Source organism: Manacus candei, unplaced genomic scaffold, assembly GCF_025592945.1.
Source record: "Manacus candei isolate 608988 ecotype Guabito, Panama unplaced genomic scaffold, ASM2559294v1 h1tg000002l, whole genome shotgun sequence".
In the NCBI taxonomy this organism is placed as follows: Eukaryota; Metazoa; Chordata; class Aves; order Passeriformes; family Pipridae; genus Manacus; species Manacus candei.
Genome location: NW_026138050.1, coordinates 2,495,185 through 2,513,337, shown reverse-complemented (window position 1 = coordinate 2,513,337; position 18,153 = coordinate 2,495,185). Strand labels below are relative to the sequence as shown.

The window sequence follows — 18,153 nt, the reverse complement described above, 5'->3', positions numbered from 1 at the left end:
CCGCCTTTCCCGCCGCCGGACCCGTCCCTGGATCGGTAACGACAAAGGACGACCACGGTAGAAATATCAGCCACAGCCGCGGGCGAGGGGGGGTGGCGGCGGTGTCGCTTCCTGCCGGCGGGGTCGGAGGCCGCGCGTCATGTGACCCTAAGATGGCTGCGGGGCCGTGAGGAGGCGGCTCCGGCCATGGCGGCGGCGTGAGCGGGACACGGGGCTGCGGCGGCGGCGGGGCCGGGCCGGGGCGGCGGCCTGAGGGCGACACGGGGCTGCGGCGGCGCCTCCCGCGGCGGGAGGGGACCGGGGGCGCGGCGCCGCTCCATGTCGGCCCCGTCCTGCGGGAAATATGATCAGCGCCCCTGACGTGGTGGCCTTCACCAGGGAGGAGGAGCTGGAGGATGATCTGTACCGCGAGCCGCCCCTGCCCGAGGAGTACTCGGTGCCGCTGTTCCCTTTCACCGGCCACGGCGCCAACCCTTGGGCCAAGGTCGCCGGCTCCAAGTTCACTCGGGACTTCATCCTCATCTCCGAGTTCTCGGAGCAAGTGGGGCCCCAGCCCCTCCTGACCATCCCCGATGACGCCAAGGTGTCGGGCACCTTCGATCTCAACTATTTCTCCCTGCGGATCATGTCTGTGGATTACCAGGCGTCCTTCGTGGGGCACCCCCCTGGCTCTGCCTACCCAAAGCTGAACTTCGTGGAGGATTCCAAGGTGGTGCTGGGGGACTCCAAGGAAGGGGCCTTTGCCTATGTGCACCACCTGACCCTGTATGACCTGGAAGCCCGTGGCTTCGTGAGGCCCTTCTGCATGGCCTACATCTCTGCTGACGAGCACAAAATCATGCAGCAGTTTCAGGAACTGTCTGCTGAGTTCTCCAAAGCCTCCGAATGCCTCAAGACAGGGAACCGGAAAGCTTTTGCCAACGAGTTGGAAAAGAAACTGAAAGACCTCGACTACACCAGGACTGTCCTGCACAACGAGACCGAGGCGCAGAAGAAAGCCAACGACAAGGGGTATTACACGACCCAGGCTATCGAGAAGGCCAACGAGCTGGCCAGTGTGGAAAAGTCCATCATCGAGCACCAAGACCTGCTGAGACAGATCCGGTCCTATCCCTACAGGAAGCTGAAGGAGTCAGAGTTCCACCCCTATGAGCCGGAGCGTGCACTGGATCGGGCCGATGCGGGCTGTGATCAGGACCTGGCTCCCTCTGACCCTGCAGAGCCCGGTGAAACGCACCTTTACACCCACATCCCATCCTACACCCCCAAGCTCATCAAAGCCAAGTCTGCCAAGTGCTTTGACAAGAAGCTGAAGACGCTGGAGGAGCTCTGTGATGTTTATTTTTTCACCCAAACCCTTGACCAGTTGCACCATATTGAGAGGACTTTCCGAGGTGACGTGTGTTACCTCCTGACAGAGCAGATCAGCCGGGCACTCCTGAAACAGCAGTGTGTCACCAACTTCCTCTTTGAGGATGTGTCTTTTCTGGATGAAAAACCTCCTGAAAAACAGTACAGAGGCTGCCAGGGGCTTGGCCAAGATGCCACAGATGGGAAGTGTTTGGAAGAGTCCCTAACCCCTAAAGTGGTCGTCAGCCTGGGCTCCTACAAGTCCAGTGTGGAGTGTGTGCCCATCAAGATGGAGCAGGAGATGGAGGACTCCGAAGAACCCAAAATGTCCGAGTCTGTGACGTCCGAGCCCCAGGAGAACCTGGACTATCTGGATGCAGACATCAAAGGCAGCATCAGCAGCGGGGAGAGCATCGAGGTGCTGGGCACGGAGAAGTCGGGGTCGGGGCTGACCAAGTCAGAGAGCCAGGCCAGCCTGCCCGTCATGCCCAGCCCCCAGGCAGGCCGGAGCAAGGTGGGCAGCCGGCGCACGGTCAGCGAGGACAGCATCGAGGTGCTCAGCACGTGTCCCTCTGAGTCCCTCATCCCGGAGGATTTCAAGGCGAGCTACCCAAGTGCCATTAACGAGGAGCCCTACGCGGACAACGACGACGAGCGCGGCCTTCGCTTCGCCTCCAGACTGAGCCCGGGCATCGCCGACGAGCAGGACGACGTCTCAAAGCAGGAGAGCTTGGTGCAGGTCGATGCTGCCTGTTGTATTGGAAAGGAGAGCCCCATCTTCCTGGAGCCTCTGCCCGAGCTGGGGCAGAAGCCGTGCGAGGAGGACGGTGTGGTGCGGATCCCGCCGCAGCCGTACCGGGCGGCCGAGCAGGGGCTGCGCGGGGGCTTCCCCGCCCACGACGGCGTCCCCGGGGGGCTCCTGCCCTACGAGCTCGACTCACGCTACCTGTCGGGCAGCAGGGAGGTCAGCAAGAGCAGCCTGGACGAGTGCTCGGACTCCACGAGCTACATCAGCAGCGCCGCCTCCACGTGCTCCGACAGGACCCCTTCTCCCGCCCACCCCGCCTGCCAGGCCGGAGAGAGGCACAGGAAGAGGGCCGGGCAGAACGCGCTGCGGTTCATCCGGCAGTACCCCTTCGCCCACCCCGCCATCTACTCCCTGCTCAGCGGGAGGACCCTGGTGGTGCTGGGGGAGGACGAGGCCATGGTCAAGAAGCTGGTGACAGCGCTTTCCATCTTCGTGCCCAACTGCGGCGTGTACGCCAAGCCCGTCAAGCACTGGGTCACCTCCCCTCTGCACCTGGTGGATTTCCAGAAGTGGAAGTTGATCGGACTCCAGAGGTAAATCCAAGGATCTGTTTGCTTTAGTGGTGTCGAGGTGTGTGGTAAGAACTTCCATCTCAAAGAGGAAGGGGTGTGCAGGGGAGGTCTCTAATTAACCTACTCGGCTGCCACGAATTTCTGCTTGTGGGATTTATTTTGGAAAAGGGGTAGATTTGTCTCTTTATGTCCAGCCTCACTTGAAAGTTAATAATTAAAAGTCTGCTGGGTGTTTGCTGCCTGCCTCAGGTGAGTTATTTGGCCAGGAGGTTTCCTTCTGGTTTAGCTCTTTGCCTGGCAAAGTGGAGAACAAACACCTGAGTCCTGCTGGGTTCCTGGTCAACCTGATACAAGTATTCCTGGAGTCCTTTGTGTGCTCTGCTTTCCCATTTCCTGCTGGAACCCTTCTGATGTTTCTAGCTGGACTTTTGGGGTTTAAATGGTGCTTTGCTGTGAGGAAGAGTTTTTCCTTGTGGACCCTAATAAAGAGTACTGAGATCTGTAGGTCAGAAATTGGAGTGCAGCACCTTGGGCTGTGCTGGTGAGTAAAAAAGGCCCTCAGAGCTGTGCAGGTGCAGTGTTGGGATTGCAGGAAACCTCTGCTTGGGGTGAGGACCATCCCAAAACCAAAGCACCTCTTCCCAACACCCAGTCCTGAACTGTGGCTTCACAGCTCATTATTAGCAAACAGTGATTGCTCAGCTCAAGATTTCAGCCCTGCCTTTGTTGCTGTTATGAAAAGGATTTTTTCGTGTGTTAGCAGGACGTGTTTGGGTGCAGGTGTGGCAGGGAATGGCCATTGCTGTTACCAGTGTAGAAAACATGAGTCAGAGTGGCAGCCCAGTGCTCAGAGCCAGGCTGGAATAGCTCCTGAAAGAGTGTTCTGAGCAGTGTGGAACTTAAGCCACAGAAAGCTGCTTTCTGGGCTGCAGAGTATTGCATTGCTGGGGGTTGTGGATGGTGAAATTACCCAGAGCTGTGAGTTTACCCTCATTTCTGTGCTCGTGAGGCGGGATGACAGCTCTGCAACAGCTGCTCACGAGCTCTCTGTCTGTCAGTGAGGTTTTTAAAAACCCTGAGTGTTTACTCGTTGCTCAATGTTTGTGGTTAGATGCAATTTTTATAAACAGAAATCTTTTTTTAAGCACTGCCTGTAACGTGTGTCAGTCATTTCAGCTCTCCTCCGTGGAATGTTAATTAAGTGTTTGGTTTAATGTGGGTGCTCTCAGCAAACCATTTGTACGAGGGCTCTGGGAAGGAACTTGCAGGCTAAATAATTTATTCCGGTAAGGATCCTGCCTCTCCTAAGGCCGGGTGCTGCCTGGGCATGGGGGCAGCCCTTACACCAGTTGGGGCTCCCAGTTGGAGGCTGGGAGCTGTCTCAGCCCAGCCACTGTCACCACAGAGACAGAGAATGGAAGAGCTGAAGGTTTGCGTAGGCTCGTGATTTGCATTTAAATAACACCAGGCTAAGCTTGGTGGGTAATTGTGTGTTGTGGGTTTGCACCTGAGTGACAAATGGACAGGATCTGCCAGGGAATATTCTGGTTTTATTCTCTTTTCTAAAGGAAAGGTGGAAGGTTCTGCTCCACTCAGGGCTTCGACCACCTCAGAGCAGCTCCATCCCAAAGTGATATGGGGGAAAGAGGAGCTCATGGAAAGAGGGGGCTGGTTTGGGTTTCTGAGTCCCTGTTGTCACATCCAGAAGCTTCCAACTGCTGCAGGGTTTGTGTCTATTCACCAGAGATGTCCTATCACTCCCTGTCTGTGTTGCTGAGGAAGGAAGCTGACCCTAAGTGGGGTGGTTTATGCAGTAGCACACACATAGTGCAGATCAGGGCATGTGGGGGCCAGGGAATCGAGGTTTGTTTGGGATCTGGCAGGCTGGAGAGGCTGTTTGTCCCCTCTCTTCCACGCTAGACTTCATCCTCCCACAGAGGCTCTCACACCAGCTCATGAACAAGAGGGAAAGCTCATGGGATGCAGGGCACGGACACAACTCCCTCCAGCCGTGACCTCTCTCCTTGCTGTTCCAGGACGGTGTCCCCCGCGGGGGTGAACGTTCTGCACGCCCTGAGCCGGTACAGCCGCTACCTGAGCATCCTGGACGCCGACAGCAAGACTCTGCGCTGCCCCCTCTACAAGGGCACCGTGGTGGCCCGGCTGGCCGACCACCGCACCCAGATCAAGCGGGGCAGCACCTACTACATGCACGTCCAAAGCATCCTCACCCAGCTGTGCTCTAAAGCCTTCCTCTTCACCTTCTGCCATCATTTGCACCTTCCCATCAGCGAAAGGGAACCGGAGGAATCCGTCGTGAACCGCAGGATGAACTTCCTGAAGCTTCAGCTGGGCCTCGCCAACGAAGATGTCAAAATCGTGCAGTATTTGGCCGAGCTGCTGAAGCTGCACTACATTCAGGAACCGGGGCGAGGGGGGAGCCCCCTGCTCAGATTTGACTATGTCCCCAGCTTTTTGTACAAAATCTAGCCTTGCCCAGGCCGTGTGCCTGCGTGCTCGGAGTCTGACAGAGCTCATCCGTGCTTGACATTGCCGCTGTCTGCAGTAGCTCTCACGCGCCGGGAAGGGGCCGAGGGGTTTGTGTCTCTGCTCCGCAGAAATCCGTGTCTGTGGGAGCCGATTCCTGGGTGTTCCCTGTGGCCAAGAGCGTACGTGTTCCATCACATAAACCATCGGGCACTCTGTAAACGTTAGAAGGGGCACTGTTAGCTTTTAAAGAGGATCCTGGCAGCATCCCGGGGGGATTGTGGCGTGGAGAGAGGTGGGCTGTCTCGGGGATCAACACTTACTAGTGTGCAGCCCCCGAAATAACACAGTGCTCCGCACGCTGCTGCCAGAGCCCTGAGCCCTGCCAGTCCCTTCCGTGGAGCCAGGGCAGAGACCAGAAGGGAGATGTCAAGGCCATGTGAAGTTTTTAATCCAGTGGTGTGTCATGTGAGTGTAGCTCGGAGCTCCCTGTCAGAGTGGCAGCTTGCAGGTCTGTGCGCAGCCGTGCGGACGGTGTCCCTTCCTGCATTTTCTGAGTTTCCTGGCACTTCCCAGGACAGGTTGTTCCTGGGTGGATGGGAGCACAGTGAAGGCACATGTGCATCTTTCCAGGAAGTGTTTGCCAGTTCCCCCCAGCTGTGTTAAAATCAGGAAGGTGGAAGCACTCCCTAACGCTGGGCCCCGAGGCGCCGGCTGCCGTGAATGTAGAGCACTGTGCCTTGTTCATTTGTCACGTCCTATTTGCTGGGCGACCTCTGAGAAGGCTGGAGGGAGACTGGGATTCCTCAAAGCATGTGATGTCAGGGGTGGCTTTTAAAGGAGAGAAGGGAACTGAATGAGGGTGAGTGCCCTCATTTTTAGGTGCTTTTTGTGATGGGGAAGTGATGCGATTCAGCTGGAGCTACGCTGTGAAACAGCAGGCTGTTAGCACAGGCTGCCTGGCTGGTGAGGTACTAGTGCTCAGGAGAGATCAGGGATGAATGTACTGGATTCCACGTTGTATCTGTAATAGTTTATTTTTTTTGTTTGTTGGGTAGTTGACGTTTGTGCTTTGTGGTAAAACAAGGCTGGCGTTGCTGCGTGCCGCTCCTGGCTGAGCCGTTGCCGTGTCACAACTACCTCTCCTGGGGCTCCTGGATGGCTCTGGACAGGGCAGAACTACTGCTCTCTGAGCCTGGATACTGAGAACTTCTCCTTTTAAAGCTTCTGTGCCATAAAGGATGTGCCACCAGCGTGGTGACACTCGCAGATTGTTCCTGTCAGTGCCGAAAGCTTTGTGCCCGGGCGCAGCACTTCCCTCCGGAGTCTCATCAGAGATGCTGAGCCTGGGCTGCTCTGCCCGGTGCCATGTGGCAGTAGCAGCCCCCGTGGTCCTTCTGAGCCAGAAAAGCCTTGCTAGGAAAGATAATCTTGGTTTTATTTCTTTTTAACACTGATTTTGGGGCGAGAACAGCTTGAGATTGTACAAGAGCCGATGTGTTGTTTGGTTTGTTGCTTTTTTTTAAACCTCTGTTTGGTGACGATGTGAGGCAGCGCTGGAAGTGAATGTGATCTTCCTTCTGAGCCTGGGAAGTTTCTGTGTACAGCCTGGGGTTCCCCAGCGTGGCTTAGACCTCGCTGAGACTTGCTGTGAGACCTGCACTGCTCCAAATCCCGTGTCCCAAAGGCAGGGAGGCTCCCTGGGGAGGCTGTTTTCTGGAACCAGCTCTACAGTCCTGCTGCCACCTCTTCCTCTCCCCTGGAAAGGGCTCTCTGGGGTATAGGCCAACAGTGCAAAAAGGCTGGTTTTAAGGTTATTGCTGTTTCTGGTGGCTCAGCTGAGCCAGTTGAGCTTGTGGTACTCTCCAAAGGGATTTCCCAGGCCAGAGGTTGTTTGTGATGGTATTTTAAGGTCAGAATTGGAAGCAGTGTGGTGTGGCCTTTGCTTAAGGTGAGCTGTGTGTCTCTCTTGGGTCTGCTCACCTTTAAAGCACGTTTAAAGCCTTTTTCTGTCCTACCTTTGCCCTCCTGTCGCATGTGAACTGGGTCTGCTGGTGAAAGGCCTCTGTGTCCATCAAATTGTCTGCTTCCTGAAGTGACTCAAGGTGTTGATCCATGTGCACCCAAACTCCCTGGGGGAAGAGGCATTTCAGCAAATGAGTAATGCAGGTGCCACCAGGCAGATGAAAGCTCCCAGCGTCCTGCTCTGGAGCTATGGTCAGAACAGGAGCTTGTTTCCTGATGAAAAACAACCCGGTGCTGTTTGGGTTTGAGGAGGGAGGGAGGGAGGAACTTTTTTCCTGTTGACTCACTCACCATTTTCCTCCAGGCTGACAGCGCAGAGCGGGAGGATGATTAGTGGTGGCTCATCTCTTAGTCACAGTGGTCTCGACCTCTGGTGTTCAGCTGTGCTCACAAATTGATAAATAACTCACTTCTCATTGCTCCCTCTGTCAAACCTGTAGTATCTGATTTCCAAGGCTGTGTTGAGCAATACTTGCACTACCACCTGTCTGACCTGCTTCACCCCTGCACCACAAAGCAGCTCTGATTTGGGAGGATGCCCCGGGGGCTTGGCTGGGACATCATCCCATTCCAAATGGGAGCTCAGTGGTTATCTGCAACTGGGAACTGTGGAGAAACATGCCCTGGAGTGCTTGTCCTCCTCTTGTCAGTGTAACCTCTGAGCTTGGACTGGAAAAGTGGGAATTACACCTGGCTGTGGCACCTCGGTGCAGCCAGAGCCCAGCCTGCCCTCACTGCTTGTGGTGGCAGAAATGGGGGGGATTCTGAGTGCAGCTGATGCTTGGGGGCTGAATTCCTCTTTCCTCAGTGATTCCTCTGCCTGACCTTCTGCTCCTGTACAGTACAGATCCCTGTATCGGCACTTTAGGACTTTTCCCCATCTCGCTGTGGTACCTCACCCGTTTCTGATATTCACAGACTTACAACAAGTCACCACCTTTGCACTGACAGCCCCCGCCACGAGTCCTGGCACATGTGTGGTCGGCTTGCCCGAGCCATCCTTCCACGAGGAGCAGGGCAGGTTCCTGGCACCGCCATCCTCACCAGCCTTTCAGCTGCCAGAGCCAGGGGTGCCCTGGCGTGGCCCTCGCCTGCTTCCGTGAGTGCTGCCAGCCCAGCATGTCCCCTCCTCCCGCACGGCCACGCCGGCTCCCTCCTCGCTGCCAGGGAGAGGAGGTGTTAAACCTGACCGAGAATTCATCAGAGCAAAGTCCCCCCGGGGCAGGAGGAAGGGCTCCTGTTCCCTGCTCCTCCCGACTGCCAGCCCCTGCTCTGCTCTCCACTAACCTGCTGCTTCCAGCTCCCACCCGAGGAGGGTCAGCCATAGCTGTAGGTGATCTTAACCCTACACAGGTTTCATTTCTCAGAGAACAGTGCTCAGATCTCCTTTCATCCAGTAGCAATCCCTTCAGGGCAGCTCCACAGCCGCCTTGCCTTGGCAGGGAGGTGCTGCCTATACTCTAGCAATATTCACCGTGTTGGGAGGGGTAGGAGAGGCACTCCAGGGGTGGGGGCTGATGGCTCTGTGCCCTCAGGCCAGTTCTTTGGTTTTCATTGAGTGGGGGGGTCCCAGAGTCCCCTGGTCTGGTGGTGGGTGACACCCCACACTGCGGATTCCGCTGCAGATTCCTGGGAGCTGGGCAGGCCCCGGGCTCGTAGCAGCGCTGTGAGAAGGCTCCTGTAACAGGGTGTGATGGGAATTCAGGGAGCTGCCCAGGCTGCAGGAGAACACCTGCCCCAGAGCACAATGTCAGAGCCCCAGATCGCACCCAATAGCGGAGGGGCCACAAACCCACCGCCTGCTGCTCCCCGACATGGATTTAACTGGAAGGCAGAAACAGGGTACCCAGTCCTGCCGGCAGCACCGCCGCTGGCACGGGGATGGGGCTGGGCTCGGAGCTGCCTCTGAGGGCTGCCAGGAGGCTGTGATGAATTCTCATCTTGTTTTAAAGCACTGTATCCTATTCCTGCATGTTGAGTTCCGTGTGTGTGCCTGTGCGTGCCGAATGCTTGCGTCCGTAGTTAGAGCGAGTGTGAGCGGGAGAAATCCAAGAAGCATGTCTTAGTGTCGTGCTGCAAGTGTTACTGCACAAGACTTTAACAGATGTTAATAACACCAAATGACTAGTCTGAGAAATGTACTTTTAAAAAAAAAAAAAAAATTATTTATTTGGGTTCAGATATTTTTGAAATACAAAAAAAAAAAAAAAAAATCGGTCGTATTTTTTAAAGCTTATAATTCTTGTCATACATTGTGGTTAAATTCTTAATTTTACCGTGCTTATTAAAAAATGGTTCAACCTAAGCTTTGTGCTCAGAGGTCTGAGAAAAATACCAGAGGCTCTGGCTAGGATGGGAGGGTAATCCCAGGAGGGATGTTAGGGACAAGGCCTGGCCTTGTCAGAGCCTGCAGAAGAGGTGGGAAGGCACATAGGATGAAGGGGAATCCTTGAGGCTGAAACCAGGGGGGCTTTTAGTGGCTGTGAGTTCTCTTGTGCAGCTGGACCCTCCATCCCTCCGGCTGCTGTGGGCAGTGTGTCCAGGGAATGTGGACAGACCGGCCTCATGTGCTGCTCCCACAGGCAGTGGGAGCTGGGTGGCACCTGGCTGTGAGGTGAGGGTGACCTGGTGCTCGGTCCCAGTGGTGACACTGAGTGCTGAAGGGCTGGTGTCCCTAAAGGGGCTGTGCTCAGGGGGTCCCTGTGCCCCAGACGGGAGGGAGGGGGAAGTAAGAGGCAAAGGATGAGCTGCTGCTGCAGTTCCAGCAGGGAGGTGCTGGGAGAAGGCACTGGGGTGTTGAGGTGTGAGTGTGCCGTGATCCCGGGTCCTCCCGAGGTTCCGGGAGCAGAGCACAGGTGTCTCCCCTTACAGGACAGGCAGCCCTGGGAGTGGGAAGGTGGCTGCAAAGGCTTCCACCTCTTCCTTCAATGCCTTCAGCTCCACACGGTATTTGTCCTCCTCCAGTTTCTCCTTGAATTCCTTCAGTGTGGCCTTGGGGCTCATGTCCTTCTGCATGCGCAGCGTCAGCTCGATCCCTGCCAGCGTGGGAGGTGCCTTGGTCAGCCCTCGCAGCTGCTGCATCCCACGGCTCTCCCAGCCCTGCTGCTCCCCAGGACACAGCCCTGCTCCCTCCCTCCCATGTGAGGGACTTGCTGCCCTGGGAAACCAGTGTGGGATGCCTGAGGACAACTGGGACAAGACTGCGAGGGACAGGGAAGGGTTTGGCCGGTCCCAGCTGTGGCCACATGTCCTCTCCCACATCTAGATGTGCAGGTGGGATGGTTATTTCTCACTTGTGGGTGTGCTCCCTTGCCAGCCAGTGCCTCCTCATCCAGGGGAGCTGCCCTGGCCCAGGATGCTGCTGGAGCTGAATCCCAGCCCTGCTCACCTCTGTGGATGTACTGAGCCACCTTGCGGAAATCGTCCTGCCGGAAGCCGCGGGAGGTGAGAGCGGGTGTCCCGAACCGCAGCCCGCTGGGGCGCAGGGCACTGACATCACCTGCACCAGGACAGGGCACACATGACCAAACCTGGCACCAAAACCACCACCTGTAGCATTTCAGCCTGGTTCCCAGCGTCCGGGGTGGACTGAGAGCTGGGAGCTCTGTGGGAAGCTCTGCACAGGCCACGGGAGATCCCCAGCATGTGGGGCAGGACACGGCAGAGCTGGTGGGATCCCTCACCGGGGCAGGTGTTCTTGTTGCAGGCGATGGAGCAGATCTCCAGCACCCGCTCGGCCCGGCCGCCGTCTGTGCCTCTGTTGCGCAGGTCCAGGAGGATCAGGTGGTTGTCAGAGCCCCCTGCAAGGAGAGGGGTTTGGTGGGGATGTGGGATCAGGGAAATGTTGCTCCCACAGGAAACATCAGCTAAGAGGCTTGGGATTGCACCAGGGCCTGCCCCCAGTGTTGGGGGCTAAAGGGGGCCTGACCTTGGGACCTGGGGCTGCTTCAGAACATGTCCCATGTCCTGAGGAATCATGCTTGCAGAGCTCTGCCCATTGTGCCCTCCTGGCCTGGCTCGGACCCCATCCCACTGCCGAGACCCCTCCTCACCTGTGACAATGTCGTAGCCCATCTCCATCAGCGCCGACGAGAGGGCCTTGCAATTGGCCACCACCTGCTGCTGGTAAGCCTTGAACTCGGGGGTCATGGCCTGGCGCAGCGCCACGGCGATCCCTGTGGTGGGAGGAGGCTGGGGTGAGCTTTTGGGGGATGCCAGCACAAGTCATCCCGGAAGCTGAGCAAACTGATGGACAGTCCCTTCCTTCCCCATATCCAGGCTGGTGACATCGCCAGGAGCCAAAATGGAGGACGGACAAGCCTGGTCACTCCTCGGGCAATGACAGATCACCCGGCTGCCCTTTGCCGTGGTATGTCCGGGCTGTTGCCGGGGGTCAGAGCCCTGCCAGGACACCTTTGCCATGCTGGAGCTGTGTGCATACCTGCAATGGCGTGGTTGTGTGGGCCTCCCTGCAGCCCCGGGAAGACCGCCTGGTTGATGAGGCTCTCCAGGTTGTAGAGTGTCTCCTTGCCTGTCTTGGGGTCCACGCTGCGGGTGCCTGTGGGAGAGGAAGGCAGGGTCACTCATCAGGCAGCACGGCCACCCTTCTCCCTCCCATGAGCTGCTTTCACCCCCAGCCACTCAGAGCGGGTATGGTGGCTGCTCCTCTTCAAATCTGAGCCAGGGTCAGACCAGGGAAGCTCCCCAGATGTTCCCAGGATCTTTCTTCTCTCCCTCCTTCCCACCTAGAGCGGGAAGGAGCGTTAACTTGCACCCCCAGCCTGAGGGCAGCGTTTCTCCCGGCAGCGCAGCCGGGCCGGGCACCTTTGCGGTAGAAGATCATGCCGGCCCTGCAGCCCCGCAGGGTCTTGTGGGTGGTGGTGGAGACGACGTCGCAGTGGTCGAAGGGCGAGGGCACCACGCCAGCGGCCACCAGCCCGCTGATGTGGGCCATGTCGGCCATCAGGTAGGCGCCGTTGGCATCTGCAATCTTCCGCATGCGGGCGTAGTCCAGGTTTCGGGAGTAGCAGCTGACACCTGCGGGGGGATGGGATGAGGAGGAGGCAGGAGCAGGTGCCCCAGGAATCGGACAGCCCCGGCTCCAGCCCTGCAGCTGGGACAGCACACAGGGTGGATGTGTTGGAGGTCTGCTCCTGGCGCTGCAGCATCCGTGGGATTACTGGAGTGCTACTGGATTCTGGGAGCCACCCCCAGCCAGGTGTGTCAGCAGGGAGGTCGGTACAGGTGTGCCCTTACCTGCTATGATCAGCTTGGGGTGGAAGAGCCGGGCGTTCTTCTCCAGCTCGTCGTAGTCAATGTAACCAGTCTTGGGGTTGACCTGGGAGAGGAAGAGGAGGGTTCAGCCCCCTTGGTGTGGTGAAGACCAGCTGCAGTGCTGTCCTGCAGGACGCAGTGCTGGGAGCCCCATGCCAGAACGTTTAACTTTAAGGGGCACCAACACTTATGATGGCCACATCCTGGCTGCAGCTGGAGCAGCTCCCTGTACCTTGTAGGGCATGGACTCAAAGAAGACAGAGGTGGCAGAGATCTTCTTCTTGTCTGTCATGAACCCATGGGTGAGGTGGCCTCCGTCGGGCAGGTCCAGCCCCATGATCCTGCCGTGGGGCTCCACCAGGGCCGTGTACACCGCAAAGTTTGCAGGTGACCCTGCAGCGAGAGCCCACCACGTGGCTGTGAGTGCTGGGGCACACAGAGACCAGGGCAACTGTCCTGGCTCTGCTGAGCACCCCGTTACCTGAGTAGGGCTGGACGTTGACACCCCACTTCTGGGGGTCGAGCCGGTAGGCCTCCAGGGCTCGCTTCTGGCACAGACTTTCCAGCTCATCCACGAACTCCGTCCCACCGTAGTACCTGTGGTGAAGGATGGGGCAGGGAGTAAAACCAAACTCCTTACCCAGAACAGTCCCTGTGACCAAGATGGGGAGAACCTGGGGTGGTGCCCTGTTTGTGGCAGCCACAGCACTCTTAACCCTGCTGAGACTGTCCCACGTGCGGCCAAGGATAGAAGCCAAGAGGGTCAGATCCTGCCCTGGAAGAGCTTGGCTGCCAGCACACAGACATCACCTCCTTCCCAGAGGTGAGGCCTGGCAGGGTGGGTGGTCCCTCCCCCTCCCTGTCAGGGTTTAGGTTGGTGGGACTCGGCCCAGCCCTGTACCTCTGTCCCGGGTAACCCTCGGAGTATTTGTTGTTCATGCAGGATCCCAGGGCCTCCAGGACCGCTCGGCTCGCAAAGTTCTCCGACGCAATCAACTCCAGCCCCAGCCTCTGCCGCTGCTTCTCCTTCTTGATGATGCTGTGCACCTTTGGGAGAGGGGAGAAACAGCTTCACCCCTGACAGCTCTCATGGAGACATAAGGTCTGTACCCTTGGAGGGGACAGGGCATGGAGAGGGGTCTGGAAAGGTGCTGAAGGGAGACAAGATCCCTTCTTGGTGCAGCTGATCCCATAGACAGGGCACAGAGGATGGATGGGTTCCATCAGCTCAGCCTTGGACCTTGGCACGTCCCTGGCCCAAGGAGTTCAGCATCCCCAGCATCCCTGGCTGGGCAGGCTCCAGAAGGGGGTCTCACCTCCGGGTCGTTGGTGTCAAGTGGCTCCATCACCATCTTGTTATGGGAGGCCCAGAGCTCAGCGGTGGGGAGGCCCTGTGTTGAGTTTGCCATGTTCCTGCTGGGGCTGAATCACCTGCCAGTGGAGAGGGGAGTCTGTGGGATCTGTGGGATGGCAGTGGGGCTGGTCCCCATGTCCTACCTGCTCCCATCCCACATCTTCCCCGGGAACCCAGAGGGACCAGCCATGGGCTGTTGGGTGAAGGAAACACACAAGCTCTGCCTCTGCTTGGCTCCACGTGATGCCCAGGCCTGGCAGCCCTCTGGCCTGGTCGATGCCACTGCTGCTCCCAGGGAGGAGTAACAGCCCAGCTGCTGCCTTGGCAGAAAACAATGGATCTTTTTACTCATTAACCCCGCAAGGACATCGAAGGACATCGAAGGGCCGTGAGCAGGTTATTAAGCAATTCCACATGGTTTCCTTGTGCCAAGCTGCCGAAGTCCATTCGCTGTGGGCCTGCTGTGCTGCTCTCACTGGGCAGGGATGCTTGGCTGCGATCCAGCCCGGGGCTGCACTGGCAGGGTGGGAATCCCCACTGCCAGAAGGGCTTTGCTGGGGAAAGGGCTGCGAATGGAAGGGCAGAGTGCACTGCTCTGGCCCCGAGCAGGATGGCTGGGTCCTGCCTGTCCCCCCAGTGCATGTTACAGCACCCCCTGCTTTTGGCAAACCCATAGAAGGCTCGAGGGGCACAGACCTCCTATTCCCCAGTCAAGATGAGAGCCCCATGCCCACCCTCGTGGTGGACCCCAGTCCAGCCCTGGCAGCTCAGCTGCTGCAGGGGTGAACCCCAGCCCTGAAGCTCCATCCCCCCCTGGCTCTGCACCTCCTGCATCCTGGCTCTATCTCCTCCCACATCCCCGAGCGGCTCCCGGTGACGCCCCCACCTTGCCCTGACCCGGAGACCGGCGCTGCCTGCCCGGCTCTCACCCTTGCCCTCCCTCCCCTGCCCCACACGGCTCCTACCGCCGTCGCACCGATCCCGATCCCGGTTCCTATCCCCGATCCCTGCCGCACTAGAGCCCGCGCGCTCGCTACCATAGCCCGCCCAGCCCCGCCCCCCCGCGCCTGAGCCAATCAGCATCGCCCTCCGCCAGGCACGGCGGCGCTCCGGAAGCGCCTGGGCCAATCAGCGCCGCGCTCCTCCCCCTCCCCGCGCCCGATTGGCCCGCGCCGGGGGCGGGGACCAGCGGGGGGTCCACACGTGGCGCCCGGGGCGCGGGTGACCTTGGGAGGGACGGGGCGGGACGGGCGGGGAGCGCGGGGGTCACCTCTCCTGTCACCCCTCCTGTCACCCCTCCTGTCACCCCTCCTGTCACCCCTCCTGTCCCACAGCTCCAGCCCTGCCTGCCGTGCACCCTGAGGTGCCTCTCCCTCAGCCCTGGGGTGTCCCGCGATCCAGGGATGCCTCTCGCTTCCCCCATAAGTTGGGAGCTCCCCCCACCCTACACCGGGCAGGAAGCAGTTCCGGCCACCCCCAAAGCCCCCCTCCTGGAGATCAATCCGGTGTGCCAGGCCACGGCAGGGGTTGGGCATGGGGCCACTGTCGTGGGTAGCAGAGCTGGCCCTGTCCCCCCACCGTGGCAGGGCAGCCCCGGTGCCCAGAGTGATATCCAGGTGCTCAGGAGGGAGGGAGCTGCCTGGGGGATGAGTGGCACAGGCACGAGAGGGACCGTGCTTCCTTCGTTCTTCAAGTCCAAGCTGGTTGGATGGGCTTGGCCAACCAGCTCGAGGGAATGTGTGGCTGCTGGGGATTCAGGAGTTAAATCAACACACCACAAATTGAGGAACAAGATTAGGGAATAAGTGATCCTACTAAATTCCTCGTGATCCCAAGCCATGGGAAGGCAGTGTGAGTCACTCTGGAGAGGAGCAGCAGAAGGGGAGTCAGCCAGGAGGCAAGACCACCCGCTGTGGGCAGAGCGGCCAAGGAACACAGCACCAGGGTGAGTCCTGCCAGGACCTGCTGAGCTGCGTGAGCAGGAGGGGTGAGGAGAATGGGGCAGCTCACTGGGAGGGTATTGGTTGGTTGGGGATTACACCTGGATACAGCTCAGGTGGTGGTGTGCTCTCAGAGTGCACCTCCTTGGCGGGCACTTGGTGAAGAAATGGTCTGTTAACATAATTGTTGCCAGTCTAGATGGGTTTTGCTGTCTTGATTTGTCACTGGTCATCCAAAGACAACTTGTCAAGGCAGGGGGATCTGGGTTTCTGTGGGATTTTAGCAATCCCATGTGGATTGCTGCTGTGGGCTGTTGATGGAGGTGTTCCTCTGAGAGCACCAACACCAAAACCGGGGTTGTTTCTCTGGTTGTGGTGGTTTGTGTGAGATGCAGCTGCAGATGCTATAGAGAAGGACTTTATATTAATGATATATTAATTTATCTAACCTGGCTCTGCACACACATTTTGTGCGGGGTTGCTCACAAAGATTTCCACCTCTCCTGCACTGCAGGAGCCACAGATAACAGTGCTGTGTGCTGTTGTGATTTCAGGTCTTGGTTTGGAGCGATGGACAGTGTCTCCTCTTCCCCTTCCTCCTTCCCTGCCAGCTGCCCCACCGAGCTGCCTGAGAATGCCACTGACCAGGACTACTACTCCGGGCTCCAGAAGACCATGCACATGCTGTCCATGGTGGTGTACGGCATCGCCTGTGTGCTGGGGGTGACGGGGAACGGCCTTGTCATCTGGATCACAGGCTTCAAGATGAAGAAGACGGTGAACTCCGTCTGGTTCCTCAACCTGGCCGTTGCTGACTTCATCTTCACCTTTTTCCTGCCCCTCAGCATCGCCTACACTGCCCTGGGCTTCCACTGGCCATTTGGGAAGCTGCTGTGCAAGCTGAACAGCACCATCGCCTTCCTCAACATGTTTGCCAGCGTCTTCCTCCTGACCGTCATCAGCATCGACCGCTGCGTTTCCGTGGCCTTTCCCGTCTGGTCTCACAACCACCGGAGCCCGGAGCTGGCGGCCAGGATCGCACTGGGAACGTGGGTCCTGGCTCTGCTCCTCAGCTCCCCGTACCTGGTCTTTCGGGACACTGTGGTCAGTTCCAGGAACGTCACCAGCTGCTATAACAACTTCGCGCTGTCCGACGACTACTCGTCCGAGGCAACGCGGAGGCTGTGGAGGGTGCGGCACAAAGCCATGATCGTAACGCGCTTCCTGTGCGGGTTCCTCGTCCCTTTCCTGGTGATTCTCATCTGCTACAGCGTCGTTGCTGTCAGGCTGAAAAGAAGGCAGTTGGCCAGCTCTGCAAAACCCTACAGAATCATCATTGCTGTCACAGTCTCGTTTTTCCTCTGTTATTTCCCCTATCACGTCTTCTCCTTACTGGAGATATCCAAAAACTCTTCCAGCCATGAGATGAAACTGGCCCTTTTCATAGGGATCCCCTTGGTTTCCAGCCTTGCTTTCTTCAACAGCTGCATCAACCCCATCCTGTATGTCTTCGTGGGGCCGGATTTCAAGGAGAAGTTTCGCCAGTCCATCCTGTCCACCTTCGAAGGGGCCTTCAGCGAGGAGTCGGTCCTGGGCAGCCTGAGCAGCCGGAGGAAGTCCAGGTCTGCTTCGGAAGCAGAGGTCCCGAGGCTCTGAGTGTTTCTCTGCAGTTTCCCTTATTTCAGAGCTCTAATGGCAGGACCGGGGGCTGTGAAGGGCTGTGCGAGGTATAATTTGGTGTCTTGGGGGTATCTCAAACATACTGTGACACAATGGAAGTGAAAGAACTCTCTGGAGCTGCAGCAAGGTGGGTTAAAGTAGCAGCATTTTACTCCTTGTGCCTTTTGACTCTTGTTCATGCATCTTTCAAAGAAACAGGGTTAAATGCAATGTCTCTGTGTATTTTTTGTAAGACACTCATCTTTTCTCTCCCCAGGAAGGACAAATCAGTGGTTGTGCTCCTGTTACTCAGGTTTGATGTACAGCATAACTATTTCTGAGCAATGATGGTTTGTGTTTGTGTTTGACGTGTTTCCAGCCCTTAAATAGCGGGGATCTGATATTTTGTGCTGTTGGTGAATGAACATTATACCCCAATAAATTTCTGTGAAACTTACCCAGCCTGTTGTGTTGCCTGTGGGATAAAACGTGTTGATCCAACCTGACTGAGCAGGTTTATCTTTGGTAATAGAACAACTAGATAAAAAAAATTTAAATAACCAGACTTTGGAAACAAACCACTGGCATTAGCAGCAGCTGTCTTGAGTGAAGCAGGCAGGACATGACCTGGGTGTGAGGACTTGCCTGGGGCACTTGGACTACATGGATCTGATTGCCAGACCCTGCCTATGGCTTATTGTTAGGCTTCAGACCTTTGGGTACATTTGAAAAACAGTGACTTGG

At 57.5% G+C, this 18,153-nt stretch overlaps 3 protein-coding genes across 3 annotated transcripts in view; 2 read left to right on the top strand and 1 right to left on the bottom strand.

Moving 5' to 3' along the window:
• Nucleotides 1–58: 58 nt before the first annotated feature.
• SMCR8 (SMCR8-C9orf72 complex subunit) lies at nt 59–9,339 on the top strand. The gene is made up of 2 exons (XM_051777934.1): nt 59–2,691; nt 4,707–9,339. Exons 1-2 carry the CDS (start codon nt 344–346, stop codon nt 5,158–5,160), a joined length of 2,802 nt encoding a protein of 933 aa, XP_051633894.1. The 5' UTR covers nt 59–343; the 3' UTR covers nt 5,161–9,339.
• SHMT1 (serine hydroxymethyltransferase 1) overlaps nt 9,333–18,153 on the bottom strand; it is a 147,212-nt gene continuing 138,391 nt past the window's right edge. Inside the window, exons 2-13 of the mRNA XM_051778336.1 lie at nt 14,776–14,811; nt 13,773–13,887; nt 13,358–13,503; nt 12,938–13,053; nt 12,689–12,849; nt 12,439–12,520; nt 12,007–12,219; nt 11,624–11,740; nt 11,235–11,357; nt 10,866–10,982; nt 10,571–10,681; nt 9,333–10,217 (exon numbers count right to left, since the gene is read on the bottom strand). Of these exons, the coding sequence (XP_051634296.1) occupies nt 10,048–10,217; nt 10,571–10,681; nt 10,866–10,982; nt 11,235–11,357; nt 11,624–11,740; nt 12,007–12,219; nt 12,439–12,520; nt 12,689–12,849; nt 12,938–13,053; nt 13,358–13,503; nt 13,773–13,865 (1,449 nt within the window). The 5' untranslated portion in view covers nt 13,866–13,887; nt 14,776–14,811 and the 3' untranslated portion in view covers nt 9,333–10,047. The remainder of the gene's footprint in view (nt 10,218–10,570; nt 10,682–10,865; nt 10,983–11,234; nt 11,358–11,623; nt 11,741–12,006; nt 12,220–12,438; nt 12,521–12,688; nt 12,850–12,937; nt 13,054–13,357; nt 13,504–13,772; nt 13,888–14,775; nt 14,812–18,153) is intronic.
• Nucleotides 15,046–17,866, top strand: LOC127467082 (chemerin-like receptor 1). Its single transcript, XM_051778600.1, has 2 exons — nt 15,046–15,755; nt 16,305–17,866. Exons 1-2 carry the CDS (start codon nt 15,649–15,651, stop codon nt 17,404–17,406), a joined length of 1,209 nt encoding a protein of 402 aa, XP_051634560.1. The 5' UTR covers nt 15,046–15,648; the 3' UTR covers nt 17,407–17,866.